Genomic DNA, 14146 nt, shown 5'->3' with positions numbered 1-14146 from the left:
TGAGTGCAAGTTAAGTATTGCCATTGTATTTTGAGTATATGATCAGCCCCTCTTTGGCATTACTTGTGAAAAAAACACTCAGCGTTTTATTGTGCCTGTATTAAATGTGGACAGTAGCATTGTTTGCACTACAGCTATCTTGAAAGCTTGAATGCGGTTGTTTTCACATCTTTACCTTTTTAAACACATTTTTCTCTTTAGGGCTTAGATGTGATCATTGCGATTTTGGATTTAAATTTCTCCAAAGTGTTAATGACGATGGCTGTGAGCCCTGCCAGTGTAACCTCCACGGCTCAGTGAACAAACTCTGCAATCCTCTTTCTGGGCAGTGTGAGTGCAAACAAGAAGTCAAAGGACTTCAGTGTGATACCTGCAGAGAACACTTTTATGGACTGGACACCACCGGTTGTAAGGCCTGTGACTGCAACGTAGCTGGGTCCCGGTCTGGGACCGTCTGTGATGCTCGGACAGGACAGTGCATCTGTAATCCCAATATTGGAGGGAGACGGTGCAGTGAATGTTTGGAGGGATACTTCTACCTACAGCGAAACAATTCTTTCCTCTGTCTGCCTTGTAACTGTGATAGGACTGGGACAGTAAATGGCTCTCTGCTGTGTGACAAATCAACAGGACAGTGTCTCTGCAAATTAGGAGTAACAGGTCTTCGCTGTAACCGGTGTGAGCCTCACAGGTATCATCTGACCGTTGGCAATTTTCAAGGCTGCCAGATGTGTGAGTGTGACCCCTGGGGGACGTTACCTGGGACCATTTGTGACCCAGTCAGTGGCCAGTGCGTGTGTTTGCCGCGTCGTCAAGGAAGAAGGTGTACTCAGTGTCAACCAGGTAAGAGAGAAATGTGTTACGTTTTCAGTACTCGAAGGTTTTCTTTTTATCCCATATCAGGTGAGTCCTCTTTGCTTCTCTGTCAGGACTTCTAAAACATCAATCTCCAACACCTTTGTTGCATTTATATCATTATCTAATGAGATGTAACTAGTTTATTTAAGATTATGTGGCATATTTGTGTTGCTGTATTTGAGAGTGACCCTTTAGATGAATGCCAGTCAATCAGACATTTCATAACTGAGACTTTTATTTAATTTCTCAACTTGAAGGAAATCCCCTTTTGACAACTGAAAAAAAATAAGAAAAGCAAGAATGCGTTTTATATTCTAGAGAAAGAGAAACTTGAGTTGATCATCCACACAGTGCCAAATATTCAGATGATGAACTGGTTTTCTGAATAAAAGCTGACCGAGTGTTTTTACTAAATGAGCTATATGTTCTGGCATCAAACAGACACGTCTAAAATAATTTTTAAGTGCCATTAAATTAATAAAATAGGCTACTGTTTAGTCCTACTGTACCCATCTTTCCAGGTTTCCCAGTTGGAAGAAAGATGGACCCTATCCATAACTTTCTCCTTGACTTTATATGATTTAACTAAAGCAATGTACTTCCTTTATAAAACATTCATCGTGATGTTACGATAAATATAAATATCGGTTGTTTAACAGCTGTACTAATTGTTGTCCTGTCTAGCAATACCAGCTCTGAGTTATCCGAACCTGTGAAAATGAGGGTGATGCAAATTCGAAAGGGTGATTTGCCTGCCAGGGAAGGGTAGGACTAAAGTCTTGTTTTGCATAACAAGGAATTCAGCTTAGTAGAATTGAACCAAACCTCTCCCTTGGCATTGGTCAGTGTGACAAGTAAATCCAAAGAGACAGAAAAGAAATGATGAATGGTTAATTCTCTTTGAGATAAAATACCAGAAAAAAAATTGAACTAGGTTCAACATAAATGGAGGCTGTATTATCAGTGAATGTCCCATAAAACCTTACATGGAGCAACACAGTCAGGACTGAGGAACTAGAAAACTCTCATTGGTATATATTCATTCATTCATTCCCACCCTCCGTCTCTTTCTGCAGAAGGGCACTCTGCTTCTCTCTTCCTCTCTGCGTGGTTATATAGCCACCCCTGTCTCCTGAGTTTGCTTACAGCTCTAGTTGCAGCTATACAGAGAGACATTAGCTGCTTCTTGGTTACAATTCCAAGAGTGAGATTCTAATTGACTCAGTTTTGTCGGGGTGGCCGTGTCTGAGCCAATTCACTGTGGCCAGTGGTGTCAGGATCACATAACATAAGCATGGCTTCTAGGGACCACTCCTTCAGGTAGGAGCAAGGTGGTAAGTGTCCCAGAAAACAGGAAGATCATTGAGTGTTGACAGCTGCAACGTACTGCGTTCTTTCAGCTTCAGATTTATCCTTCCAAATTTGCAATCAATTACTATTTTTTATATCCTAAGATGACTTTTTTTCACTATTTATTAATATCTCTAATTTTGGAAAGTAAGTAGTCAGTTTCCTGCACAAATAACCATGATGTATATAACCTACTTTGTAAATAAACCAGCAAAAATTAATAGAGCAAATGTTATATGCCTTTGAGTCGTTATCCATGGTTAAAATTTATTGAGTGTTTCATTCTGACCTAGAATATAGCTATGCCACGGAACTAGAGACCAGTGGGCTCAAATGAGAACAGGAGGACCAGGAGTGGAAAAAAGAAACTGATATATTGCTTGGATAGGGTTCTATTGGAGAGTTTTGATTCCTAGAAATATCTAAGAGATTCCTAGAAAACTAAGCAGAGGCAGATTTTTCAAGAAAGGAAATATAATCAAGCATATTATAGGGTCTAACTGTGAAATAGATTTATGTAGTCATAATAAGATAATCTCTGAAAAGTGATTTAACCAACTAAGGGGATTATTGAGGAGGAGGTAGAAAGAGCTAAATATTCATTTTCTATAGTAGAAAGACAGTAGTCTAAATTTTAAGAGATGAGATGTAACAATACATGCATGTTATTCAGAAATCGAGAAATGAAAGCCAGAAGAAACATCTATAGGAGTTGAAGGTGATTGCTCTAGGCAGGGAAGTTCCTGGGAGAAGGATGAAGCAGCAGGCTGCCACTTTACATTCTGAGTCTTTAAGTTCTATTTGATTTTAAAAACCATCTGCGTGTAAATTTTGATAGAAATAAAAATTTAAAAATTATTGGAAAAATCATACTCAATTCTCATGGTCTCCTGACCCCTTTCTCTTGGGGATTTATGTGGTAGAGTGTTGTTTTTTTAGGAGGATAATTTCTTAGTAGCTATTTGCCTAAGTACAGATGACACAAAACTCCTCTCCAAAGGTGTATGGCAAACTGTCCTCTCTTTTAAGGAGGATATAGAATGGGGACCATCACTGTTAGTGAAAATAATTATCATATTTAAAGTTACCGTGTATTTTATTTACTAGTGCAGTTGTCTTATTTCCTTTGAGTTTTGATATCTTGACAGTAAGGATTATATTATGCAGCTTACATAGCCACAATATTGATGTAATCCCTTGTATATTGCATGCAGTCAGTAAGTGGTTTGTTTAATTGAAATGAGAAATAATCAGGAGTTTTAACAGAGACATCTGTATTAGGTAGGGTTCTCCAGAGAAAAAGAACCAATAGGAGATGTCTGTGTGTATATACATACATATATATATGTGTATTTTTTTTCCACTGAATATACTAGTCCATGGGAGGATCTGAACTCCTGACCCTCCTGTTCTGATTTAAGCCTGTTGATCTATAGTTCTGTCGCATGCTGTATCCTAGGTCTTACCTTTGCAGCTGTCCTGAAGATTTCCTTCACATCTCCTGTGGTGGATCCCCTGTTTCCTGAGTCCTATGTGTTCTTTTTTCTTGATTTATTTGTGTATTTGGTAGAGCAACTGCTCCAGTAGCTTCTGAAAGGGAGTACAGGGAGGAAAGTGATTTTTTTCTTTAGAATTTTCAACACCTGAAATTATCTTTATTCCATACTCATAGCTGTTTGAAATTGTACCATTATATAGAATCCTTTTCACTCAATAAATTTATTTCACCATTATCTTCTAGCAGTACCAACTAGATTCTTGTTTCTTTCATTTTTTTTTTACATTCCAGAAGCTTTACCATTTCTATATCCCTCATTTCAGAAAATTTCATGATGAGATGCTTTTTTGATAAATACTTTCGCTGGTAATTCAGTGGGGCATTTTGTCTGTAGATTAATGTTCTTATGTTTTGGGAAAATCTATAAAACACCTTCATAGCAACATCTAGACCAGTGTTTGACTGAACAATTGGACAACAAATCTAGCCAAGTTGACCCACAAAATTAACCATCACAGGTACCCTTTCATATAATCCCCCTGTTCACTGTAGCACTTCATCCCTGTACCTGTTGAGTACAGACCCCCTCTGGCATAATTTCTAAAGAGAAAACTCATTTTCTTTTCCCAAAATGTGAGAGGGAAAACCTTCTGTTTGGGGAAAGTCACACCTGCCTTCAGAAATCTCTGAAGCCTTCAGTTTCACTTTTTTCCCAGAGTTATGAAAACCTGCGTCAATTAGCTTATGGTTGGCCTGTCCCCCTGCAAGTGCTTGGCTTTTACTTGTAGACATTTGTCCTGAGTGACAATTTCCTCTTCTGTTCTTTTTTTTTCCTTTTATTTAATATTTTAGACTTAGAAGGGAAAAATTGTCCAATCAACCAAGCTTAACTGAAAATGTTACCCTAGTATTTTCTGGGTTTAATCTTTTCAGATCAAATCCTTGCAGTCAAGCTTGAGTTTTCCCATAATTCTTGTCTCTTCTATCAAAATCAATCTTGTTGGTTTCACATATATCCAGGATTTGACCACTTCTCACCCGCCTCACTTACCCATCTTGGTCCAAGCCGTGGTCACGTTTCTCCTGGACTTTCCCAGTAGCTGCGTGAACTCCCTGTTTCTCCTCTTTATCCTTCTCCAACATGCAGGCAAAGTGATGTGTTCAGACTTCGGTCAGATCATACCACCGTACCCTGCACTGGCTCTCCATCATTGTAAGGAAACAGCAAAGTTGATGGACTCTAATGGCCCCCATGATCTGTAATGCCTATGACCTCCGTGACTTCATTTCCAGACATAGGTTGTTCCTCTCCAGCCTACAAGTCTCATTGCTTTTCTCAGGTTGTTCAGTGCTCTATACCAGGGCATGGAGCACATCACCATAGTGGGGGGTCCATATATATTTCCTGAACTAGTGAATGACTTACACTGAAGAATATCTCAATGCCCTTCTCCTCTTTTTAGGCATGGGCATAGTGCAAGCCTGTGAGTGTTTCTTTAGCTACACATAGGGAGGATATGGCATTCTACCTTGCAAGGGAGGAAAGACACTAGTGGCCTAAGGACCTGATGCATTTTTTGGACAGCACAAGGTATTCTGTACACATATGCATAGCCTATGGAAAAGTCAAAGTGTGTTTGTGGACCTCTTTTTTTTTCTTCTTTTTTTTTCTGTTCTGCATTGTTCTAGCTTCAGAAACTACTTTGAATTTTGTTTTCTGGGTTTTATCGTCTCTGCCCTTGAAACTTAGATTGAAAAAAAGAAACCTTGATCCTGAAGTATCTTTATTATAAACGGATGCTTCATGGTAGCCAGCCTGGCAATGGGCACATTAAAATGCACTGCTGCAATTGGAAGCTTTCTTTCTACTTCTTTAAACACACCTGAGAGAACTAGATTATATCCTACGGGGGGACACCACACCGATGTGTGCGAGCATCGAGCCGCGGAAGGAGCAGTACGGATAGTGGTGGTGAACGAAGGAGCCGAAGGACTCCAGCCTGCCTTTTTCATCCGTGATTGTAACTATCACTGACCATCCTAGACGAGTACACATGGACTCTTGTCCTACTTTCGTAAAAAGCATTATTAAGGAAGGTGCATATAATGAAACCTCATGTATTATTAACTTAACCTTACTAGGAATGTACAAGGAATAGGCTTAATTCAACGAAAATTTATAGGCAATTTGTTAAAGCAGCAGTGCACATTAGAAGGTACATTAGAGCCACATTGGTTTTAATATGCCATTCAATAACTCGAAAAGAGGTTAAGAATGCTGCTTAACCTCCATTAAGTATTTTAAAAATGCTTTAATTTAAAATTATTTGGAGTGTGTGTACATATATGGATGGACACATACCTACACTCATAAATAGAGCACTGAATATGTTTTCCCGGTTCGTTTTTTCAGGACTGGATGACCTCATAACATTTGGCAGCAGGCACTTAATCAGAGGCCGGGCGGAGAAAGGCAGGGAACGGTGTCAAGGCGTCCCCAGCCAGTGACCCACCCTTGTCCTTGAGAACTAGAGGCAGAGAGGGTTTATTGAGGATCCTGCAGCTTTGGAATAAAATAAAGGCTAATTTATAATGAAAACAGCTTCACATGACATATTTCGCACTAATAGGACAATTCCTCATGCTTCCCTCTGGTATTTACTTTGGGTTTGCTTTTATAACTCATACAGACCATTAGAAAATAAAGTATCTTGTTTCATTAAGAAGTGTATCATATTTGTCAAGAAATGAGCTCATCAACCAGCATTGCATGCAAGACCCTGCCAATGGAATTGGAATTAGATGGCTGATACTCCATTAAAAATCAGTGCATCAAAATTGAGATCCGATTATGACACATGCCCCAGTGTTCGGTGAAACGGCTTTTCCAGATTAGCATGTTTTTCACAGAAGGACCACAGAGTAAGAGCCTTTTCCTTAATAAACCACCAGGAAAGAATCTTGTCATAGGAAATACGGATCACAATCCTACTCACATCTGGGGGAAAAAAAAAAAAAAAGGATATTGACAGGTCATTACCTAAATTTTAGGAAAATCCCACTTTCATTGAAAACTGCCTAGTAAAAATTACAATGATGATAATAGATAATATTTACCAAGTGTATACTGTATGCCAGACCCTGGAATAGTGTTTTATCTAAAAAAATTCCTTTTAATGTGCACACTATTTCTATGATGGAAGGACCAGTATTATTTCCTTCGGGGAAATGCAGTCTCATTAAGTAGAAGGGCCATTTACACATCCAAGTCCATCTGACCCCAGAATCTGCACTCTGAAAGAGTGAAACTCTTATTCTGAATAACTCTTTATTTGTTACAAACATTCACTTAACAAATATTTGAGGGTGGGTTGAAATAGAGACTCTTACAAGTGTCTGTAACCTCCCCCCGATGCTCAAACTCATCTCAACCCATGTTTCTCGCTACTGCTTCAGGTCCTGGGATATTTCATTTGTTGTGCTGAATCTGAATAATAGTTACAAAATAAAAATGAACAGAGCTGTGAGCAGCTACAGTGATCAAGTAATGGAGAGCCGACCGAGAGGTCTAGAAGTGGGCTTACTCCACGGACAAAGTTAGAGAAGTGTTTGAGATGTTTGCCATGGCATAGGACAGAGACTTTAGAGCATGCATCTGAAAAGTATTGAGGCTGAGAAAAGTGAGAGCAAAGAAAAAGTTTTGCTATGGATTATGCATATACATGTGTATCTGTGCACTGTAATCTCTAAGACATAATCAGAGCGGTGCTTCTTTATATTCATTGTTGTTATTGGATTTGATTCTTAGAGAATATACTTATGAAGGCTCCTCATGGATACTCAAATAGGAAAACCAGGTTTTTTATAAAGCAGAAAGTCCGATAGAATAATTTCCCTTATATAAGCATCTTATTCTATCCTTCATTCTACGAACTGGAGACATATTTTTGGAGTGATATTTTCTTTCTGAAGCCCTGTTCCATCCGTTGATCTGGCAAGGATTACATTTTGAATTTATCGTGCTTATCCATATACATTTCCTACTAATCCTCCCTGATACCCTACCTCTTCTAACCACTCTCATGACTCACAGATTTATGTTTACCATTTTCTTTTCAGTATTAGAGATATCATCTGATCATTGTAAAGAGTAACAGATATCCTCCCATCCGTCTACTCATCCATCCTTTCAGCCATCTATCCATTTCCTTCATATATCCATTTTTTTCAATTAACGTCTATTGAATAAATTACTATACACCAGAGCCTGTGCTGCTGTAAGATATACAACCAGAAATATATTAAGGCATTACAGTTTAGTAGGGGAAACTGACTCGTGCAAATATAACGTACTTGTAATAAGTGCAGTGTTAGAAATGCACAAGATAGAGAAGTAGTAAAATGAAGGGACTGATTACTTCTTGAAGGCTGGGAGACATAAAGAACTTAGTAGTGTTTCCTGAGCTGGGTTTTAAAAACAAATAAGATTCGGCAAGGTATTCAAACAGGGGAAGCAGTCCAGGAAGAAGCAATAGGAGGAGGAGGGCATTTAAAATACATCTAAACTAGTCGAAAACGAGTTTTTCAAATGTTTAAAGAGAAATGATAGCTTGAGATGAATAATCATATTTATTTAGCATTTGTTAACATTTGGTCAAATCTATGAATAATAATTTTAGCATGATTTTTATACAAAACCATCAAATGGAGGAAAATTGTTATTTTAATTTGAAAATTAGCATCATCTCCTACACTTCATTTTGAAAAGATTGACTTGCGAAACCATTTCTCAAATAGTCTTTTGTTGCCTGGGGTAGGTGAGCCACAAATTCCTCCCTAGACTTTTCTCTTAACATGGTGTCCATTCTCTGGTTGAAGATGAGAATTGTTTCTTCTAAATGGCTCATAATTAGCGCTTAGCCTCAGCTCTGCCCTCCTTTTCTGAATAAGGCCTAGAGGTTAAACTTGTTTTCTCGCTCCCATTTCCAGACCTTAGCAAAGACTAGTTGTTCACGGTCCTCAGGAGGGACATTGCTAGGAAATGGGCTCTTCTTTTATGCCCAGGGCAGGTACTCTGCTGTGCAAATAGCCACTATAGGAGAGGATACCAGCTGCCTGGCTAATAACTTTGAACTCTAAGGATGCTGTAAGCCTTCTCCTGGATAAAGCAATACTCTTTTATGATATGGGTGACTTTTTGCGTTAGCTGTATAACACATTGTTTCCCACATGAGACTTGTCTGGTCTGGGACTGGAGTTAGAAAGAAAACTGGAGAAAAGAAGAAACTTTAGTGGGCTGATTTGGGGGTGTGAGCGCTCAGCCCTGCATAATGGAAGGTAATACCTTTGTCCTGATGACCGTGCTTTAAACTGTGGTACAAAATCACCCATGGAAAGAAATCTCCAAAAGACCAGTTAAAATGATGCAGACACGTACTTGGGGAAGACGAAGTGGACCTAATGGAAGGAGATCAGAAATCTACTGAGTTTAAAAAAAAAAAAAAGAAAGAAATTAAGGTCAGTCATCTTTAAGCTACACTCAGGAGCTGAAGTTTAAGTGGGAGGGAAGTTCTAACTACAGAACTACTTCTGTAGTTAGGAGTCATAAAAGGAGAGGTAATGGTCTAGAATTAGGCACATTCAAGTAAGGCAGGAAGTAATCGTTGAGCAGGAAAGTACCTGAGTCATCCTGATCAGAGCTGCTTAAAAATAGGACAGCTGAAAAACTGGTGGGATTAACCTTTATAATCATGCTGCTGAGAGGAGGGGGGGAATTAATCCTAAAACAAATTCCAACGTAGTCTTTTCCTTGAAGCCCTAACCTCCAGGCTGCAGCCTCCCTGGCTGCTTTAATAGCTTTCTTGTTCTTCTCTGCTGATACCTCTGATTTTTCTGTGCCCTTCTTTAGTCTCCAAAACTTGGGCAACCCAATCTTCTGCACCAAAATCTACACTCCTGGTCTTTACAGATTCATCTAACAAATCATTTTTTGGTAAAAATCCTTCCTAGCTGTTCTAGATTTCTCTGTGGCTTGAACCTATTGCAAAAAGTCCAAATTAATTCTACTTCTAAGTGTCTGTGCTAATGGGGAATTTATCCAAATTGGAGAGCTGTTAGTACATGAATGATGCCATCATCATGAACCTTAAGGACCTAGGTACCTTCACACAAGGGAAAATACATAGAATCCCAGCCACAATGGTCTTGAGTCTAAAATAGAAGCCTTCTACGTTTGTGATTTTGATCACATGGTGAGTCAGATAGGAAACTATGTAATAACTGTCAGGGCCATACTCTATTTCTGGCAACACATATAAAGCAAATTGCTGTTGGTGAATGCAAAGAAGCAAAGGGCAGAATCTCGTTGCAAATTACTATCAAAAATGATAGTCTTATTTCTCTCCAATTGAATGGCACAGATTTTGAGCTTCTTTCTTTTCATTTTACTCCTCCTGAAACTTTTTAAGAGAGAATATGCAGGGCCTAGGAGAAGAATAACAAATTAATTGTTGATAGCTGTAAAAGAATGGCTTGTTCTCAACTAGAGCCTCAAATGAATTTTACAGTGGTCCAATTACTTCTGGTTTTCCCCCTAAAGAATAGATACCACATAGTGCTTCCCTTTGTGCTCACGCTTTTTCTCTCTTTCATATCACTGATATTTTATAAATGTAAGTTAGTGATCCTGACAACTATACAACTTATTTTCGTTCGCCAGAGCTTCATTCATTGTTTCAATAAAATTCCTTGTAACATTGTGCACACGCTTGTGTGTGTATATATGTGAATATGCGTATATATGTGTATATACATGTACATGCACAAACACATATCACACAACACCCAGAACCATTTCTCCCTCATATGCCTACTTCATCATCCAAATGTCCAATGCATTTCTAATTTTATAACTGTTGATTTCCACCTTCTGGGTCCAAGAAATTTTCAGTAACTGGAAGATATTTTTGAATCATATTTTATTTCCCTTCTTTTTCTATAAGAAAAAATACAGATTTTATAATTAATCTAAATTCTGTTTTTGTCTTTTTTTTTTAATATAGTACTTGTTGGTATCAATGCCTACCTAATAATTTGTGAATTCCAGTGTTCGAGTGCCTCCTTTGTGGCAAGCACTGTATTGGATGCTGGGTAGACAATGATGAATTAATCAGATGAGGTTCCTGCCTTCAGGGTGGTTACAGTCTGGTGGAACTGAGATTAATTGTAATTTTCCTCAGCACTCTATAGGAAATAGACTGCTGTGAAACTAACAGGCATACCTGAACTAGCCCAGAATAGGTTAGTGGAGGAAGAGTCACAAGACCTGATATGCATAGAGTGAGCTAAGCAGAAAAGGTGGGCCCACATCATTTCAGCAGACAGAACTGCCCATGAAAAGCATTTAGGCATCAAGAACAGAATGAAGTATGACTGGGGCAGATGGGATGAGCTGTAAAATGAAGCTAGGGAGATAGGCAGGACCTTACTGGATGGTTGGAAGCTGTGCTAGGATTTATTTTTTTCCTAAAGGGAATAGGAAGTTATGAAGTAATTTTAAACAGAGGAATGAGGTGTTCAATATACACTCTGAAAAAGATGGTTCCAGCTACACTATGAAGAATAGATTGGAGGAGGACAAGAGGGACGCTAGGGGGTGAGACAGCCTCTGTGGTTGAGATGCCTGGGTTTGAATCTGCTATTTGTCAACTCTATCATTTTAGGAAAGTTTGTTAACCTTCCTAACCTTCAGTTGCCTAATTTATGTAATGGACATAATAATGCCTGAATTATTAACATTGCTAACAGTGAGAACTAAATGAGACAGTGAATATAAAGCTTTTATCATAGCCTCTGGTACATAGTGTTAACTATAGAAAACTTGGTAGTGACTTTAACCAGGGAGGTGGCAGTGGGGATGGAGAGTAGAAGATTTAAAATTCTTAGAAGGCAGTATTCATAGGACTTGGTAATTTGCTATATGTAGGGGCACAGGGAAGTGAAGGACTCAAGAGTTGCCAGTTTTAGCAAAATATAGGATGCTCGATTAAATTTGCATTTCAAATGATAATTTTTTGATACAAGCAAATATCACATGGGACATACTTTTACTAAAATAATCATTGATTAGCAGAAATTCAAATTTAACTGGGCATCCTGTATTTTATCAGGCTATCCTACCAAAGATGTCTCAGAGTTCCAGCTGAAGCAACTGAAGCAATAGATGTTGGTGCTATTTGCTGAAACAGAGATGATTAGAGGAGGGACCAGTCTTTAGTGGAAAGATCATGAAATAGGTTTTACATACACTGAATCGTAGGTGCCAGGAAGACACCCGGTTACAACGTCAATTATTTACTCAGCTTTTCTTTGGCCATAATTGACATACTGATAAAGAACGGCTACAGCCACGTTTGTACAGGGACTTAGATAGTGCCGTGTTAGAGCGCTCTGTTTTTCAGTGTAATCAAAATGTTATTTTTTAAAGAAAAGACTGGGTAGAAAGTATAATAAAGACTTTTCATTGCTTCATTTCCAGGTTTTTATATTTCTCCAGGCAATGCCACTGGCTGCCTGCCATGTTCATGCCACAAGACTGGTGCAGTTAATCACATCTGTAATAGCTGGACTGGTCAGTGTGTTTGCCAAGATGATTCCATTGCCGGGCAAAGTTGTGACCATTGTAAAGACCTTTACTTTGGATTTGATCCTCTAGCTGGAAGGTAAGTGTTTATAAGAATTAATAATTAAATGTTTTCACTAAATTATATTTGTAATTACTTTTTTTTTTTTTTTTTTTTTTTTTTTACTAACAGTGATTTTTTGGCAGTATCTTCTGTAAAAAGGAATATTTTCTGTCCCCCTTAGTCTGTGGATATATTCTTTTATGCATTGATGTCTGCATTTATTAAACATAATAGTAATCTTTGCATATCTCCTAGAGTTCCAATGTATGGGTTGCTGTACATTGATAAATGTGTCCAGTATTAGGACCTGGGAATATTTAATAAGATAAAATCCTTTTTCTGTAAAGAACTCAAAATTTGGTTGTGGAGAAAGACAGGTAAAGAAATATCCATAAAAGTAAATACACAAGCACATACACAGGCTAAGATAGGTATCATATGTGTGTATATACTTTGTTCTACATGGCCCCTGAATTTATTACTGCATTCATTTATGTTCCTTTTGCCTTTCTAATTTAGGTTTAAAGACTGGCAGATGAGAAACATATCTTTGAATTCAGTGATAAGATTTTTTTTTCCCAGTGTGTAAAGTACCTTCTGAAAGTAAATTAACCACTTTTCAAATTTACACTCTCTTTAATGTTCTACTCCTTACTTCCTGTGTATCTGTGGGCATTTGCGTTCATGCAGATGTGTTCATTGCTGTACTTTTGAAGGTGTGCTGGAATGCCAATTCCATGTGTGTTTTCTTGGTCTGGTCAGGTAATAAATCTGTCTAGGATTGGGACTGTATCCGTGAATTCTTTGACGTTCCTATCCCCAAGAAACGAGTGTTGTGTCTGCACACACCAACCAAATCTGTTTCGCAATATGTGTCTGTGTGTGTTTATAAATATAAAGGCTAAGTGCTCAAGGGTTTGAGATGATTTTTGCAACTCATCGTCACCCTGCTGCCTGCCTTTTGGCTGTTACACTCTTCATTAACAGCTTGATTGGAGTGTGGACAGTGTGACGGGGTAAATTATTGAAAAAGAACTCACGCTAGTTCATTTGGCTTTCTACTAAAATTCAATTTGATTAAAAAACTTTAATATTTAAAATATTTATTAAAACAACTTTATGTTCTTATTACATATCGTATATTTCAAATCCATGCTGCTCCACTTCTGTCACCATTGGAATATCATCTTGGTTAGTCTGAGAGCATTACTACTCTTCTGTACAAATATGAAATTACTCTGAATGAGTATAGAAAACACATGGTACAGTAGATGTTAAATAAAAAGTATTACCAGGATCTTGATAGTAAAATCAGGGCCAGTTATTGCACCTACCACCCCCTCTACATACTTTTTGTTGAAAGACCATCTCACAAATTTCCCAGTTGGAACTCTGGGGTTGGTTTGTTTCACTACTGACAGCCTGTCTTTAGATTTCCTGTCTTTTCCATAGTCTTTCTGACAACACTTAATTACCAAGAGAAAAATATCTTCCCCACTCAGCTGTCCTTGGAATACTCATGCCTATCTATGACATTTTGTGCCAGCAGTCACTTACCCATTTCCCCTCTACTGAGCTCCCTTGTTATTCTTGCCAGTGTTGTCACCAAAACCCCTACTTAATGACCAAAAGATGTCTAATTGTCTTGGCTTTTTCACTTAACTTTCTTTAAGTGAAACCTGATTCCCTTCATTACATGGCTTCCCCTGCCCTTCAGTGTTTGTAAACTCAGGCTGATCTTCACCCCATTCTGTTT

The 14146-nt window shown here is 38.2% G+C and overlaps 1 protein-coding gene across 2 annotated transcripts in view; it reads left to right on the top strand.

Moving 5' to 3' along the window:
- USH2A (usherin) overlaps window positions 1–14146 on the top strand; it is a 788115-nt gene that overhangs the window by 158507 nt on the left and 615462 nt on the right. For both annotated transcript variants that reach the window (XM_029229459.1, XM_029229460.1), the window contains 2 exons: window positions 202–843; window positions 12243–12426. In XM_029229459.1, coding sequence (XP_029085292.1) covers window positions 202–843; window positions 12243–12426 — 826 coding nt within the window. The remainder of the gene's footprint in view (window positions 1–201; window positions 844–12242; window positions 12427–14146) is intronic.

This window comes from Monodon monoceros, unplaced genomic scaffold, assembly GCF_005190385.1.
Source record: "Monodon monoceros isolate NGI ecotype Baffin Bay Population unplaced genomic scaffold, NGI_Narwhal_1 Super_Scaffold_18, whole genome shotgun sequence".
Taxonomy (NCBI): domain Eukaryota; kingdom Metazoa; phylum Chordata; class Mammalia; order Artiodactyla; family Monodontidae; genus Monodon; species Monodon monoceros.
The sequence above is the reverse complement of the archived record's forward strand: the minus strand, read 5'-3'. Positions and strand labels throughout refer to the sequence as shown.